Consider the following 17,565-nt stretch of genomic DNA (forward strand, 5'->3'; position numbering starts at 1 on the left):
GGAAAAAATTTTAAGAAAAGAGTGTGCATGTGTGTAGCTGAGTCACTTTGCTATACAGCAGAAATTGGCACAACACTGTAAATCAACTATACTTCAATGAAAGAAAATACATGATAAAGTTAGCTTGTTACTACTTATTTTTTAGGAATCTGACTTTCAAGTGAAGGATGTTTCCTTTCAGCTGTAAAGGCTATGATTATTTTGCATGTGGCAGGTAAATGTTCATTAATGTGATAGGAAGCAAAAGGAGTGCTTGTTAGGCATAAAAAGCCTGTCCCTGATGAGAGGGTGGATATAAGCAAGACTGTGGGGCTTATCTAATTGGGTCTTGAGATATGGAAATTATCTAATTATCTAATTGAACACAAGCTGCAATATTTATTTTACAGAATAATAAGCAAAGACGTATTAATCCTAGTCATATAAAATCATGAGATAAACTCCCCAAGACATATCTATAGGAATATATATTAAGGTTCCTATTTCTAAAACTGGAGTGGTAGTTTTCAACGAATTTATTTTCTGACTCAGTGTCTGTGAAGCACGCAAATCTCCCCCATCATGACCATGACTCACAGGAGTCTCTGGCCTAGGGGAACACATCAGAATGGGGGAGCACACAGTCCTGAGATGCTCACCTGTGGAGGAGTTTTATCCTCTTCACCTCTATTCTCTCACTTTGAGAATCACTACATTTTTTCACAATTAAAAAAAATCACAAACAGCTGCAGTTAAACAAACATATGTCAAGAATCAACTGTTAAGAGTTTTAAGGAAGGAGTCATGAGAGCCAATAAAGAAAAGTGTGAGTCCACATAAAAGTCCAAGGAAACAATCATATTTAAAGAGCACAGGAGGGTACAGTTTAAATGCAGGGAGGAAAAAGAGGAATTTATTTTCTTTCAATTAAAAAAAACAATATAAGAGCTCCCATTAAGGTTCAGCGGAAACGAATCTGACTAGTATCCATGAGGCCACAGGTTTGATCCCTGGCCTCGCTCAGTGGGTTAAGGATTGGGCATTGCTGTGAGCTGTGGTGTAGGTCGCAGATGTGGCTCTGATCCTGCACTGCTGTGGCTGTGGTGTAAGCCAGTGGTTGCAGCTCCAATTAGACTCCTAGCCTGGGAACCTCCATATGCCGCAAGTGCAGCCCTAAAAGACAAAAAACCCCACCAAAAAACCAAAAAAACAAATCTATAAGACCTCTAAAACACTAAAAACTATAAAACATTATTGAAAGAATTTGAAGACTAATTAAATGAAGAGACCATCCATGTTCATGGATTCGATAATTCAATATTAAGGTATCAGTGCTTCCCACAGATTCAATGTAATGCCAATCAAAATCCTAATTTTTTTTTTTTTCATTTTTCTGGATGCACCTGTGGCATACAGAAGTTTCCAGGCGAGGGGTTTAACCTGCGCTGCAGCTGCTGGCCACAGCCACAGCAACAAAAACAGCAACAAATGTATCTGAGCTGCATCTGGGACCAAGGCAACAACTTGCGGCAACATCCTTATGGGCACTGTGTCAGGTTCCTAACCTGTTGAGCAACAACCAGAACTCTTAACTTCACAATAATCTTTATAGAAACTGACATACTGAATCTAAAAATTATGTGGGAATGCAAAGAACCTAGAGTAGCCAAATTAAGGAAAAAGAATAAAGTTGGAGGACTTAGATGATTTAAAATCGAGACTTGCTATAAAGCTACATAATTAGGCTAGTGTGGTACTAGAGAAAGGATAGAGTGCCCAGAAAGACTCATATGTATATTGTCAATTGATTTTTTTCTTTCCATTTTTCTTTTCTTTTTTTTTTTTTTTTTTGTCTTTTTGCCTTTTCCTAGGGCCGCTCCCTCCTGAGGCATATGGAGGTTCCCAGGCCAGGGGTCTAATCAGAGCCATAGCCACCGGCCTACGCCAGAGCCACAGCAACGCGGGATTCAAGGTCTGAACCTACACCACAGCTCACAGCAACGCCAGATCCTCAACCCACTGAGCAAGGCCAGGGATCGAACCCGCAACCTCATCGTTCCTAGTCAGATTTGTTAACCACTGCGCCACGACGGGAACTCTTCCATTTCTCTTTTTTTAAAATTTTTTTTTATTATTACAGTTGACTTACAATGTTTCATCAAGTTCTGTTGTACAACAAAGTGACCCAATCACACACATTTCCCTATGCTGTACAGTAGGATCCCATTGCCCATCCACTCCAGATATAACAGTTTGCATCCCCCCAAATCACCAAAATGACCATCCTTCACACTCTTTCCCCTTCCCCACCCCCAACCCTGGGAAACCCAAGTCTGCTCTTCTTGGCCATGCTGTTTTTTTGTTTGTTTGTTATTTTTATATAGGATCATCTGTTCCAAATTTTAGATTCCACAAATAAGTGATATCATATGGTATTCGTCTTTTTCTTTCTGGCTTATTTCACTTAGTATGAGAGTCTCTAGTTCCATGCATGTTGCTGCAAATGGCATTAGTTTATCTTTTTATGGCTGAGTAATATTCCACTGTATATATGTACCACATCTTAATCATCAGTCAATGGACATTTAGGTTGTTTCCATGTCTTGGCTATTGTGACCAGTGCCGCTACAAACATAGGGATGCATGTATCTTTTTCAGTAAAAGTTTTGTCTGGATATATGCCCAGCACTGGAACAGCTGGATCATATGGTAGCTCTATATTTAGTTTCCTGAGGTACCTCCATACTGTCAATTGATTTTCAACAAAGGATCCAATTTAATTCAATGGGGAAAGGAAAGACTTTAAAACAAATGGCACTAAACTGCTGGATATCCATACAGAAAAATACAAACTTGAATTTTTACCTCACTCCATACACAAACATTAATTTGAAGTGGGCCACAGGTTTAACGCAAATGGTAGAACCACACAGCTTTTAGAAGAAGATAGAGTATTTAGTGAGGCGCTAACTCAGCAGGCATGGTCTGCCCAAATTCTGCACATTCCAAAGCTGTTTGGGCCCTTGAGGGACAACTGGGAGATAACCCAGACCTTGAATGTCCTGCCTGATGTCTTTGTAGACCAATGGCCTTGAGCCACGGCAAACAGTTTATGCTATCAATGGGATTTATGGTAAAAGTCTGTTTCTGGAGTTCCTGTTGTGGCACAGTGGTTAATGAACCTGACTAGGATCCATGAGGTTGAGGGTTCAATCCCTGGCCTCATTCAGTGGGTTGAGGATCTGGCATTGCTGTGAACTGTGGTGTAGGTTGCAGACATGGCTCAGATCCTTCATTGCTGTGGCTCTGGTGTAGGCTGGTGGCTACAGTTCTGATTAGACCCCTAGCCTGGGAACCTCCATATGCCACAGGTACAGCCCTAGAAAAGACCAAAGGGGGGAAAAAAAAAAAAGTCTGCTTCTTTTCGACATGGGCCCCTACTGCACTGTATCAGTGTGACCTCTGCGAGGATTGGAGACAGAGTAGCTGGTGTCAGTTTCATGGTTGCTTCATGCCTACATGACTGACCTCTAATAAGTCTTGGGGGCCACAAAGCCTGGTTGAGCTTCCCTAGTTGGCAACACCCACATGTGTTGCCATACACAGTTCCTGGGAGATTTACGCACTCCAGTGGGAGTGGACAACTGGAAACTTGTACCTCTTTCTCTCAGACGCCAACCTTTTTCCTTTCCTACTTTTAATCTCTATCCTTTTGCCATAACATACTGTAAACATGAGTATACAGCTTTTCTGAGTTCTGAGTCCATCTAGTCTAGAGAATCATCAAAGCTGAAGGTGGTCTTAAGGACTCTTCACAATGGATACTAAGAGGAGTCTTAGGAAAACAAAATGCACTTTCTGTAAAAGAGAACACTGATAAAATAAATTTCCTTGGAATAAAAATTTTCTGCTTATCAAAAGACATCTTTAAGGCATCATTAAGAAAATGAACAGGGAGTTCCCGTCGTGGCGCAGTGGTTAACAAATCCAACTAGGAACCATGAGGTTGCGGGTTCGGTCCCTGCCCTTGCTCAGTGGGTTAACAATCCGGCGTTGCCGTGAGCTGTGGTGTAGGTTGCAGACGCGGCTCGGATTCCGCGTTGCTGTGGCTCTGGCGTAGGCTGGAGGCTACAGCTCCAATTCGACCCCTAGGCTGGGAACCTCCATATGCCGTGGGTGCGGCCCAAGAAATAGCAACAACAACAACAACAAAAAGACAAAAGACAAAAAAAAAAAAAAAAAAAAAGAAAATGAACAGGCAAGGCACACACTGGGGGGTAATATTTGCAGTACATATATCTGACAAAGAGTCTTATCCAGAATATATAAATAATTCTTACAAATCAAGAATAAAAAGACAAAGAACATTAAAAACAGGCAAAATACTTAGAGGATATACAAGTCAACACGCTATGAAAAGATGGTCAGGAAACAGCAAAGTAAGCCACAATAAGATACCATTTTCATACCAACTAAAACAGATTAAAAAAGAAAAAGACTAATAAAAGCAAACATTATTACAACCATGTATAGCCATTAGAACCCCCATATATTCCTGACGAGAGTGGGAAAAGGTGTAATTACTTTGTAAAACAATATGTAGTTTCTCATAAAGTTAAACATATATCTATCCTATAGAACAATTTAATTTCTACGTGTTTACCTGAGAAAGATAAACATATAGCCACAACAACGACAAACAAAAATATCAGAACACCCGTATAATAGTGTTCTTAGCAGTCTTGTTCATAACACCCCAAATCTGGAAATAACCTAGTATCTATCAACAAGAGAATAGATAAACAACTTGTGGTATATCATATAATGGAATACAATTCAATAATCTAAAGGAAGAATGTACTGATATATGAACAAGGTGCATGAATTGCAAAAACATTATGCTGAATGAAAAAAGCTAGACCCCAAAGAGTGCATTTTACGTGGCTCTATTTATATGAAACTCAAGAAAAAGTAAAACCAATGTGAGGTAATAGAAATCAGAAAGCAGTACTAGCCCTGGGATGAAGGGTTAGATTTGACCATGAAGAGACTTGAGGGAATTCTCAGGGGAAAGAAATGTTCACTCCAGATACATTGTTTTAGATGGTGGTTACATGGGTTTACACAGCTGTCAAAACTCATCAGACTGAACACTTAAAATCCGCATCTTCTGTACAAATTATAGGTAACATTTTTTAAAAAGAAGAAAGTTTTTTTACTCTGCACATAGTGTTATCAATTTACCCAAATTGGTTAGGAATTAACAACTCTCTTTGATACAACAGAAAGAGCATAAACTCTTATTTGAGCACAAAAATATCATAAAATTAGAGTTACATAGAAATCAGTGTCCTTTGAAATTCTGATTAGCCAATTAACTACTAATGGACCATAACCACGGACTTCTTGGCTTCATGGCTTGGGAAATATTATTAGCATATTATTTCCTTACCATATTTTAGCAATAAAATACTTCTAAGTAAATACAATAAAGCCCAATTTAAAAAGTCTTGTGGACTATATAAAATGGAAACCGGCTGGGAAAATTTTTACGCTTTTTAGGTATTCAAAACAGTATTCATTCATCCAGTCATTAAACTAAATATCCACTGAATGCTAGAAACAGTGCCAGGTACCACGCCAGGTCCTGGGAATATGAAGTTTCTAAGAGCCAGACCCTGACATCAACATGAGTTATTCTACAATTGAAGTTAAAAGCATTCATTCACTTCACTAAGGTCTGAATTTGTTCTCTGTGCCAGGTACAGAGGGAACAGCAGTGACAGAGGCAGATAGGGTCCCCATTCTCACAAAGTTCAAATTCTAGCACAAGATTACAATCGCTGGAAGAATCCTTGTGCTTCCTGGGATGAGGCACTTTCTAGGACGTTCTTGTCCGGCCAGGTTCTGGGAGGAGCATGCTTAAGCTGGGGCAGATCCTGATCCCAGGGAGAGATGGAGAACTGCTGAGCACCAGGCACTCTCGGGGTTAAGATGGATTGGACACAGCACTCCTTCATTACATGGAGCCTAGCAGAGGCCAGGGAGGCCGTCAAAGGCCAGTGAGAATCATCCCCCTGCTGGAATCGTCTTTCCCTGGAGCCTGGCTTCCTCGTGGATCCCACGTAGGGATCCTCACAAGGGGCCTTTTGTCAAGGGCCTACCCTCCAGAATTCTAATTCTGGAATCTTTCATTATTGCCATCAGTTAGGTTGTTTAAAGTAAGCTCTGTTACCAGGCAGAGGAAAGCTGGGAGTCTCAGCCCAGGGAAGACTAGTCTAGGGCTGAGCTGGTGAGCAGAGAGATGGGGAACTAAACCTGGTTTCTTCCATCTCTCTCAAGGCCTCATTTGATCAAGTGCTATATTTACCTTTGGTGAGATGAAATTGCTTACGCAAGGAGTTCCTGTCGTGGCACAGCGGAAACGAATCTGTCTAGGAACCATGAGGTTACAGGTTCGATCCCTGGCCTCCCTCACTGGGTTAAGGATCCGGCGTTGCTGTGAGCTGTGGTGTAGGTCACAGACGTGGCTCGGATCTGGCATTGCTGTGGCTGTGGCATAGGCCAGCTGCTACAGCTCCAATTAGACCCATAACCTAGGAACCTCCATATGCTGCAGGTGCAGCCCTAAAAAGACAAAAAAAGACAAAAAATAAAAAAATAAATAAATTAATTAATTGCTTACTCGAGCTAAGGACCTACAGTTGGGGAGCCCGTAAAAAGGCACTGCTCGATAAAGTGACACAGGCCCCTGAGGTGCTGCTGACAGCTAAGGTGCTATTATTTCCTCACCTCTGCAGAGCAGAAAAAAATTACGCATTTTGAGAAACTGTGTTGTGTCATTTTCAACACAGAAAATCCATGAATGTTCTGAAATAAAGGAGGTACGTGATTCTACTCAGTGTAAGAGACTGCAGTATTTTAAAACTACGAAAATTCTCCCATGATACTCAGTGGGCATTTCAGTAGTCACAGATTCCTAAATAAGTTTGATGGGTCTTTCTAAACACTGGTCACAATTTAGATGCACTTATTTTTTTATAGCAGCAATTTATGGTTAGTTATTTAAAGACAAAATTGGAGCAAGATTTGGGTGTTAAATTGTTGTTCTGAGCTCAAAAGTTGAATGAATTGAAAATGTCAATTCCCATTTTTAAAAAGAAATTTGCAAGTTAAGTAAAATCAGAGCATAGTGGATAATACCCACACATGTAATGGAAAATCTACCACTAAAATACCTAGGCTCTTGCTTTTAAAGACTTAATTATAGCAATCCATGGTAAAGCAGAGAAGAGAAACCAGGCTTATTGATTTCTAGAGATATTCTGATCCATGAAATCATATGTCATCTTTGCATCCTCATCCCTTATTTGGAGAGGCAACACAAATAGAAGTCCACTGCCAGAGACGTAGACAAATACTAGTTCCCTGCTTTCCAGGTGTCTGCCTGCCTGTCTCTCCTCTACAAACTGCTCATTGCTGGGGTTTCCCATGAGGTTATAAGTTCCCTCTGGATCATCCCCACTTGTTACTCAATTACAGCCCTAGTACATTAACTCTTTAATAGCTTCTAAACAACTAAGAAAGTAGTTGCAAGGCTAATTATGGTTGAAGGGTCCAGCATGGTAAAAGCATCTTAGGCACTAAACAGCTCCAGGGAGACTTTACCAAGGGTTTTGTAGCTACAATAGTTTTTGATCATGGATAAAGTAGTGACATGATAAACCTCTGGGGAATAATGTGGTAGTTATAACGGCCACATACAGAATTGGAAGTATTACTTGGCAAGATTATCAAGTTTGTCTCAATTTGTACTCCCTCAATTGGTGACTAAGCATATCCATGGGCCTTTACCAATGCTAGCTTGGTCATTCACTCATTCCCTTTGAACCACTTTATTGAGGTATGACTGACACACAAACAGCTGTACATACTTAATGTGCACAGCTTGATGAGTTTGGAGGTAAGTATACATCTGTGAAACCATCACTACAACCTATGCCATAAACCTATCCATCACCTCCAAAAGTTTCCTCCTGTCCTTTTATTATTACTTTTTATTTATTTATTTTTGATAAGAACACTTAAAATAAGATCTACTCTCTTAGCAAATGTTAAGTACCTACTACAGTATTATTAACTACGGGCCTAGGCTCTACAGTAGATCTCTAGGACTTAAACATCTCTATCTCATTTTTTTGGCGGGGGGGCGGGGGTCTGAAGCATATGGAAGTTCCCAGACTAGGGGTCGAATCTGAGCTGCAGCTGCCAGTCTGTGCCACAGCCACAGCAACGCAGTGTCCAAGCCATGTCTGTGATCTACACCACAGCTCACAGTAATGCTGGATCCTTAAGCCACTGAGTGAGGCCAGGGATTGAACCCACGTCCTCACGGATACCAGTCGGACTCATTACCACTGAGCCACGATGGGAACTCTTGTCTCATTTATTTTTAATTTGCTAATTTGAAAGGTGAGAAATTGTACTTCATAGGTGTTTTAATTGGAATTTCTTTGACTAATTATGAGTTTGAACAGCTTTTTAAATGTTTATTTACTGTCTGCAATCCTTTCATTGAAGGATTCCTACTATATTCCAGGCCCCATTTTAGGTGCTGAGGATACGACAGTTAATAAGATAAACATGCAGAGTTGACATTTCAGTACAAGAAACAAACAGTAAAAATAAACAAAAAATTGAATAAACATTTTTTAAAAAGCAAAAAATACCATTTCAGGTAAAACCTGCTATAAAAAAGACGCAAAAACAAAACAAAGTAAAAGGACAGAGTGTTCTATTGTTTTTTTGTTTTTTGTTTTTTTTTGTCTTTTTGCCATTTCTAGGGCCGCTCCCACGGCATATGGAGGTTCCCAGGCTAGGGGTCTAATCGGAGCTGTAGCCACTGGCCTACGCCAGAGCCACAGCAACTCGGGATCTGAGCCACGTCTGCAACCTACACCACAGCTCACGGCAACGCTGGATCCTTAACCCACTGAGCAAGGGCAGGGACCGAACCTGCAACCTCATGGTTCCTAGTCGGATTCGTTAACTACTGCGCCACGACAGGAACTCCTAGTTTAGTTTTTTTAAGTTATAGGTGATTTACACTTGAGTTGCCAGTTTCTGTTGTATAGCACAGTGGCCTAGTCATACATATATACACATTCTTTTTCTCATACTGTCTTCCATCATATTCTAATCCCAAGAGGTTGGATACTGTTCCCTGCACTAGAGAATAGGATCTCATTGCTTATCCATTCTAAATGCAAACTCCCAGTCCATCCCACTTCCTCCCCCCTCCTCCTTGACAACCACAAGACTGTTCTCTATGTCTGTGAGTCTGTTTCTGTTTTGTATGTAGGCTCATCTGTGCCATATTTAGATTCCACACATAAGTGATATGATATTTCTTTTATTTTTTTACTTTTATTTTAGGCAGGGCAATCAAAGAGAGGTTCTCTGAAGAGGTGATACCCGATCACAGACTGAATAGTAAGTGTGCCATGTGGATTCTTGGGGAAGAACCCAGACATGGGGAAAAGCAAGCTCAAAGCTCCCCAAGTGGGAACACGTCTGAGTACTTAAAGAATGGTAAGCAGGCCAGTATGACTGGAGTCCAGTGAACAACAGGACAGAGCAGTGGGAGCAAGTGGTATGGGAGAGAAAGGAGCTGTACTGTGCAGGGCCTGCCTGAAGACCATTGTAAAGGCTTTGGATTTTACCCAAAGTCACCAAAGAGATCTGAGCAGCAGACTGATATAATTGGACTTGCATTGGGAGACTAGGTAGAAAGCTGTAGGGTGAGAAGGGCAAGGACATGTGACTTGGTATTAGCGGTGCAGGGAGATAAAAGTGACTTACTTCAGGATATAGTTTGAACAGGACTTGCTGATGGAATTTATGTGTGAAGCCCGAGAAAAAGGGGAGTCACAAGGATTTTGAAACCAAACTTATGGTTACCAAAGGGGAAACGGTAGGGGGAGGTGATGGACTGGGAGGTTGGGAGTAGCATATTATACACTACATATTTGCATACTATACAAAATCGAAAGGTAACAAGGACATAGCTCAGGGAAATCTATTCAATATTCTCTAACAGCCCATATGGGGAAAGAATCTGAAAAAGAATGGATCTGTATGTATATATATATGTGGCTGATTTACTTTGCTGTATACTCAAAGCTAACACAACAGTGTTAAGTCACCTATACTCCAATGAAAGTTATTTTTTCTTAAATCTAGTTTATGGAAAGGAAGGAAGGAAAGAAAGAAGGAAAGAAAGAAAAGAAAGAAAGAAAGGAAGGAAGGAAGGAAGGAAGGAAGGAAGGAAGGAAGGAAGAAAGAAAGAAAGAAAGAAAGAAAAGAAAAGAAAAGAATGAATGAAAGAAAAAAGAAAGAAAAGAAAGAAACAAAGGAAAAAGAAAGAGGAGTTAAAAGCAATTCTAAAGCTTGCTCAACTGGGTCATGACATTCACTGTGATGAAGAAACACTGGGAGAGTAACAGGTGTGTGGAGGTGGACTCAAGCGTTTGGAACATATGAGTTTATGTTCAAGGGAAGAGCTCAGGATAAAGATATAAAATGGAATTTAAAGCCATGAACCTGGGCTGGGATCCACTGGGCAGTGAAGAGCATAGCAGGAGATGGGATGGCCACTGAGACAGGATCCTATGATTCTTACTGAACTGTGTAGGTTTTTATATAGTACTGGTTATAATTATAGTTTGTCAGTCATTTCTGCTACAAATATTTTCCCAATTTTCTGTTTGCTTTTTTTGTTGTTGTTGTTTGGCCTTACCAGAGCATGTGGAAATTCCAGGGCCAGAACCAAAGCCGCTGCAGGGACGATGCCGTGTGGTTACGCTGCAGGCCACAAGGGGCGTCCTCTATTGGCTTTTTGATTCAGTTTATTTAACTTTTGACATCTCTACTTAAAATAGTTGTGGAGGAGTTCCCGTTGTGGCTCAGCGGAAACCATGAGGTTGCGGGTTCGATCCCTGGCCTCACTCACTGGGTTAAGGATCCAGCATTGCCGTAAGCTGTGGTGTAGGTCACAGACGTGGCTCGGATCTGGCATTGCTGTGGGTGTGGTGTAGGCCGGCGGCTACAGCTCCAATTAGACCCCTAGCCTGGGAACCTCCATATGCTGCAGGTGCTGCCCTAAAAAGACAAAAAAAAAAAAAAACAAAAAAAGTTGCGAAGTAAAATCCGTCAGTCCTTCCCTTTGTAATTTCTTCCATTACTTTTAAGCCTAAAAGGTCTAGTAACCAGAGGTCAGATAGGCACTCGTGGTTTATTCTATGTTTGCTTGAGTAAACTTTGATCAATTCAGAATTTATTTGGGTGTGTGTGAAGATTATAAGTTGATACCTTTTCCAAAAATTTGTCATTTCTCAACACCATCTACAAACTTTTTCTTCCCTGGAGCACTCCTCTGTGATGTCTTCACACACAATACTTCATCTGGTTCAGCTGAATTTCAAATCACAACAGTGATGATGAGAAACCCGCCTTCCATTCCTTATGACGATACTTTTTATAAGAATCTCAACCTGCTTCCAAGAAATACATAAAATAGAACCAACATTTCTGAGAAGAAAAATGCAGGGATAGAAAAGCTAAATGAAAGAAAGATAAAACATGAAAGGAGAGCGCAAGGGATATAGTCCATTTCCTTTTTGGAAAAACAAAAAAGTAGATGTTGAAAAATACAAAAGGAGAATCATGTAAACATACAACAGGTACTTTTAGAGGAACTTCCCCCACAGCAGCCAGCACTATCTCAGGTGCCCTTAAGCGCTAAGGTAAGAGATCTGCCCTCAGTGGGAAGGCTGGGGAGACTGACCATACATGCATAAATGAAGTGTATGGCTCCAGTAAGTGATGAATCCTGTGAAAATAAGATGGGGCAACTGGGTAGACTGCCCAAGGGAGAAGACAAACAGGAGGTCCTGAGAGGCTGCTGTGAGATGATGTGTGGGCTGAGTTATAAACCTTGAAGAGGCAAAGGAAGAGAAAGGTGGGAGAACAGGGAAGGCAGATGCCCAGGGCAAGCTCTAAAGGAGGGAGGAGAAGCTGGGGGTAGAGGAGAGGAAGTCACCAGGGGAGAGGCCAAGGAGGAAAGGTGGACCAGCAGAGGTAACAGGAAGCCTTTGGAGGGCTTAAGTCGGGGTGTGATGTAATCTATTATCAATTGAGAGTTACTGGGCTGTCCTGTGAAAACTAATCTGGGGGTGGGGCACGGAGGATATGTGGGTGGGTGGTGGGTGGAGGAGGGGGCAGGTTATGGGGTGGAGATTAGGGGAGAAGAAGGGCCTCCAGCTGGAAAGATGTATGAACAAAGTGCCTAAACTGTACTATTCTTTTAAACATATCAGAACGAAATAGTTAACAGTGAGGGAATACAAGTGACTAGACTGTAAGATTCCTGAGGGCAGGGATTTTTGTTGGGTTTGTTCACTGAGTATCTCCAGTGCTTAGAATAAAGAGAGTCTGGCACTCAAGAAAAATTTGTTAAATTAAATGAACAATGACTATAAGAAATAAACTTTTATTTGTGAAACAAGAATCAGATGAACAAACAGAGCTTCAGAGAAGCCTCATGGGCTATAAAACTGGTCTCATAATTACATAGTCCATCAAACTGTGAGACAGACTTCTATCAAGATTGGTAAACTAAAAACAGTATTACACTCAAACGAAGCTCAAAGACAAGTCTAAATTCAACAGCTTTCTTATCAAATCCTTCTCTCTCTTCAGACCCCAAGTTTCTGTGTGTCAGGAATTATGTCTTATTTTTAACACTGAGTAAGAGGAGGACACACTGTGTTAGTACACTTCATCAATGTACATTTAGGTTGCTGGAACTACACTGAAGTAGAAAAGCTAGCACTCAGGCAGAATGCTTAAGGAAGAAAATTCGGACAACTTGTAATATTTATCCTAACATTTCAGCCTTTCAGAGTAAACTTTGGAATTATATTCTAATTTGAGATGGTTCTGGTTTGACAAGTTAACTCTTGAGACATCTGAGTATAGCATTATAAAAGAACAAAACTGTTCATCAACCCTTTATGCCAGTGTTAATTTCTTTTTAAAAGTAGGATTTTAATGTTTTTTTATTCCTACAGTGACCCTTAAAATTTCTATGTATGTAATCACAAATGCACACACAAGATGCATTTATAAGCTTGTTGTGTAGTTCTAAAGACAGTTGGGAAACCCAATTTTAATTTTGTTACTGAAATAATTTAAACATATATTATAGAACTGTCTCTTTTCAATCAACAGCAAGGATCTAGAAAGAGATTATACAAGTAGGCACAATTTATTCAGGTTTATTAGTGTTGGAAAAATGAAGTTGCCAAACTTCAAACTGTAACAAGTATTATATTTAATTTTTCATCTTACCACTGACAACACTCTGTATTGTTTTTCTCATGCTTAAAAAAAAACTTAGATAATTTATTTAACAAAGATTCATTACATGCATTAACCACTGCTATGCTAAAATCTGGAAAATTATTTTCAGCAAATGTGTAAAATTTCCTGATGATCTCCAAGAATATCTTAGTGACTTATAACCTTCATCAGAGAAAGAGGACTTACCGGCTTTTATTCATGAGGTCTGCTCCTCGCGCTTTGTAATAATCTAAATTTGGATGGAATTGGTAAGTCACTGGTCTTGGGTTTTTCTATAGAAAAAAAAAAAGCAATAAATTACACTGTATAAAGCCATTTAAATTATACATTAACACACAAAAGAATGAAACAATTGTTTTTATATTCTTCCAGAAAAAAAATACATGTAATAATGAAGTTTAGTAGTTAATGTGCTAGGGTTTTGTTTTTATTGAAGTTTTGCCTTACCTGACCTTGGTCTCACCAAACACTGATATAATTTCAATATATTTTACTTTTACCTGTCTCATAGTTCACGTTCCTTTCATTAGATTTATTTTTGATAATTTGTCATTTTCAATATGCCTTTCCAAAATACAATCAGACAGAATTACAACAAAACTAAAATTATTATATCAGATGTAACGCTAGTACAATCTATGATTAAGGCGGAGACATAAAGTGTCAAGAAAGCTGCATTTTGGAGAAGAGCAAAAGTCACGGTTAGCTTTTGATAACCAGAATGTTGAATATGGCCACTAGATGGCACACTGGGTCTTTCCTCTCCTAAAATGTGTTATTTTTGGAATTCAGCAATTCTTTTAAAGTTAGCAATTTCTATGTCATCTAGTCTTATATATGAATTTAATAAGGGCCCAGGGATTGGAAACATTATCAGGGTGCCACCACAATACAAAATCAAACTGACCAATGCATATTTTCATTAAAGTAGCAATCCTCAGTACTTTCTGGCATGTAATATTTATCAACACGTAGAAATATCCTTGAAACATTAGGTCCACTGTGGCTATTTAAATATATTGCTATTATTTAATGTGTCTTTTATTTAAATGTACCAAGTCCCTCAGGCAAATAAACTTAAATATACTTCTAGTTTATAAAAACATAATGTGTTAAAAGCATAATTTAAACGAATACCATCCTCCTAAAAATGTTAAATTACATACATTTTTTATTGAAATGTTTCTTTAAACGTATAAGTAAATGTGCTCCAATGTTTACCTGAGCATATAATTCAGGTTAATAATTAGGACTTTCAACCAGCACATGCCCTATCCTTTGAGAGATCTAACTAGACACAGAAAGGCTGCATTTTATCTTAATAGAAAATTACCAATATGCTTTGAAATCCATCTTTGGAGATATAACCCAAGGTACTGATACACTTGCATGTAGGTGGGGGTATATAATTACTAAGGTTAAATAGTTTGAAATTCATCAAGCTAACAAGCTGCATCTTAAGGCCATGATGGACCTTTTCTTTTTCTGCTGAAAAGAGAATATTTACACAGCTCAACCCTTTCATATCTCTTCCAAGTCAGCCCTAATCATCTGACAAAAATGACAATCTCTTGATTTAGCTCCAGCTACTACTCCACTGGTTTGGTATTCAACACAGTTCTACAATAATCAAATCTGAATTGCCTTGATGAAGATAACTGATGCTTCCATGACTACCATACTATTAAGTCTAACAGTGCAACTTCTCTCTCTCTAGGAATTACATAGGTCTCCTTGTGGTAGCTGATGACAACCTGGTCCCAAATATAAAGGGAGAGTGAAACAGAGGTCAAAGCCACTGGCAGACTGACAGCACGTTCATGATTTATTTTAAAAATTAACTTTCGTAGGACTATCACTCATGACCAATTTTGTTCTTTATTCTCAGTACCTTGAAACATTTTGTTTTTGCAAATATGAAAGTCTTTTCTTCTCTGACTTTCAACAAATAGAGGATTATGTTACTTTCTGCTAGAAAACAATGAAAGAAGGGAATGCATGGAGCAATTTCTTGAAACATCTTTATAAAGATATGACAAGCAATTCAAGAGGAGAAGTGCTGATCTACCCAAGCACTTAAAGCCATTATTAGGAATAATGATCTAACCTGAACATATGAATGAGGCTCAAGTATTGCTTTCACTGAGGCCTATTTAAATTCCTAGGAGACTTATCAAAGGGAGAGGTGGTTTCAAGTACCACTGTACTGGGACTGAAAAAAGAAAAGATGATGTTCAAAAATGGTGTTTGAAATGTAAGAAAATAAAATCAGAGGTTACAGCTGAAAGTTATCCAATGGAGTTTTCTATCTGAGAAGATGATGCTGTGGCTAAAACATAAATATGGAGACATACGAATGGTCTAGACTAGCACCATCCATCAGAAATAAAATGTGGGTCACAAGCGCAAGCTTCATAGGTAATTTAAAAATCGTTAGCAAACACATTAAAAAAAAAAAGAAAAAAAGACTGAATGAAATTAAATGTAATAATATTTTGTTTCACTTAGTATATCCAAAATATTGTCCTTTTAACATGTAATCACTAGAAGAGTTCCCGTTGTGGCTCAGTGTGTTCCGAGCCACAACAGGACTAGTATCCATGTGGATGCAAGTTCGATCCCTGGCCTCACTCAGTGGGTTATGGATCAGGCACGCTGCTATGACTATGGTGTAGACCTACAGCTGCAGCTCTGATTTGACCCCTAGCCAGGGAACTTCCATATGCCACAGCTGTGGCCCTAAAAAGTAAAAACAATCAAATACCCATGTAATCACTAGAAAAAATATTGAGATATGTTACATTCTTTCTTTTGTACAAAGTGTCTGAAATCCAGTGTATCTTTTACACTGACAGCACATCTCAACTGGGACCAGTCACACTTCTATGCTCAATGACCACCTGAGCTGTGGCTATTGTAATGAACAGCCCAGAACCAATGTCTGGTCTGTCTGTAAACCAATATGTGGCTATAGCAATCAACATATACAGACACAAAACTCCAAAGGGAACATACATGCTTTTATTTTTATTTTTTAAGTTTTTTTTTGTCTTTTTGTCTTTTTAGGGCCGCACCCGCGGCATATGGAGGTTCCCAGGCTAGGGGTCTAATCGGAGCTATGGCTGCTGGCCTACTCCAGAACCACAGAAACGCCAGATACAAGCCACATCTGCGACCTACACCACAGCTCACGGCAACGCCAGATCCTTAACCCACTGAGCAAGGCCAGGGATCGAACCGCAATCTCATGGTTCCTATTCAGATTCATTTCCACTGCTCCACAACAGGAACTCCCATATATGCTTTCATACATTAAGATTCAGTACTGACAGTTCTTTATTTCACCTATAATCCTTATTTTTAATTTAGTTTTGTCTCTTCTGAATAAGGCTTTAAAAAGCCAAGAAATTGTGAGGCAATACCTTCTCACAAAACTATGTACCAAAATGACAGCAAATAGTTTCCTCAGTGGGATGAAATTAAATGAGCAGAATTCTAACTTTATGCACTTGAAACATTTTAAAAGTGAAAAGATTCCTGCCTTTCTTAAAGGATTTTTTTCCAAATAAAATTTCATAGAAATATACGTTTCGATTGTTAATTTTTATAGATCTGGGATTTCCTCTAAAATGTAAGAGCAGCTAGAATTTTACACATATAAAACTCTGTATGTTAAGAAAGACCAGACTCTATGACAGTTGTAAGTTCTCATTATACAGGACATAACGTCAACAACTTTAATAGTATGTCTTTGCAAGGGATTGGAACAATCAGTAATTATTTTAAATCCATTATCACATAGTCAGGATTTCAAATATTATAAGCTTTTCCAAATCAATGTACATTTAAAAAAAAAAAAAAAAAAAAAAACCTCTTTTGGAGAATTGTTCTCCAAAAATAACAAAATAGTAATCATATCCTAACATACTGGGCAGTGTGTGGAGGAATACCTATTATGTTTCATGCCCTGAGAAGTCTATATAACTATACTTGAAAATGCAGAAATCACAAATTCAATCTACCCTCAGTCTACCAGGCCTTTCCTAGACCAACCTGGATGGACTTAAAAAACCAAAACCAAACCTGTGTGGTACTTCCGAATTTCCAAAATGCTTTTGTTAAATAATTTGGCATGATCAAATCAACGTACAAGTAGTGAAGGAC

At 39.1% G+C, this 17,565-nt stretch overlaps 1 protein-coding gene across 25 annotated transcripts in view; it reads right to left on the reverse strand.

The window, feature by feature from the left end:
- Positions 1-17,565, reverse strand: part of TBC1D5 (TBC1 domain family member 5) — a 543,840-nt gene that overhangs the window by 81,687 nt on the left and 444,588 nt on the right. For 23 of the 25 annotated variants that reach the window (XR_014825087.1, XR_014825088.1, XR_014825086.1 and 20 more), the window contains one exon: positions 13,588-13,673. Coding sequence is in view for 19 of the 25 variants with exons in the window: in XM_021069679.2 (XP_020925338.2) it covers positions 13,588-13,673 (86 nt within the window). In the remaining 6 variants the exon portion in view is untranslated. Of the gene's footprint in view, positions 1-9,385; positions 10,720-10,895; positions 11,109-11,904; positions 13,674-17,565 lie in introns of those variants that run through there. The other 2 variants (XR_014825090.1, XR_014825091.1) reach the window with 2 other exon arrangements.

This window comes from Sus scrofa, chromosome 13, assembly GCF_054392235.1.
Source record: "Sus scrofa isolate SSC_HxYL_T2T_F1_AM1 chromosome 13, Sscrofa_HxYL_maternal_Yorkshire_Landrace_v2.0, whole genome shotgun sequence".
Classification (NCBI taxonomy): Eukaryota; Metazoa; Chordata; class Mammalia; order Artiodactyla; family Suidae; genus Sus; species Sus scrofa.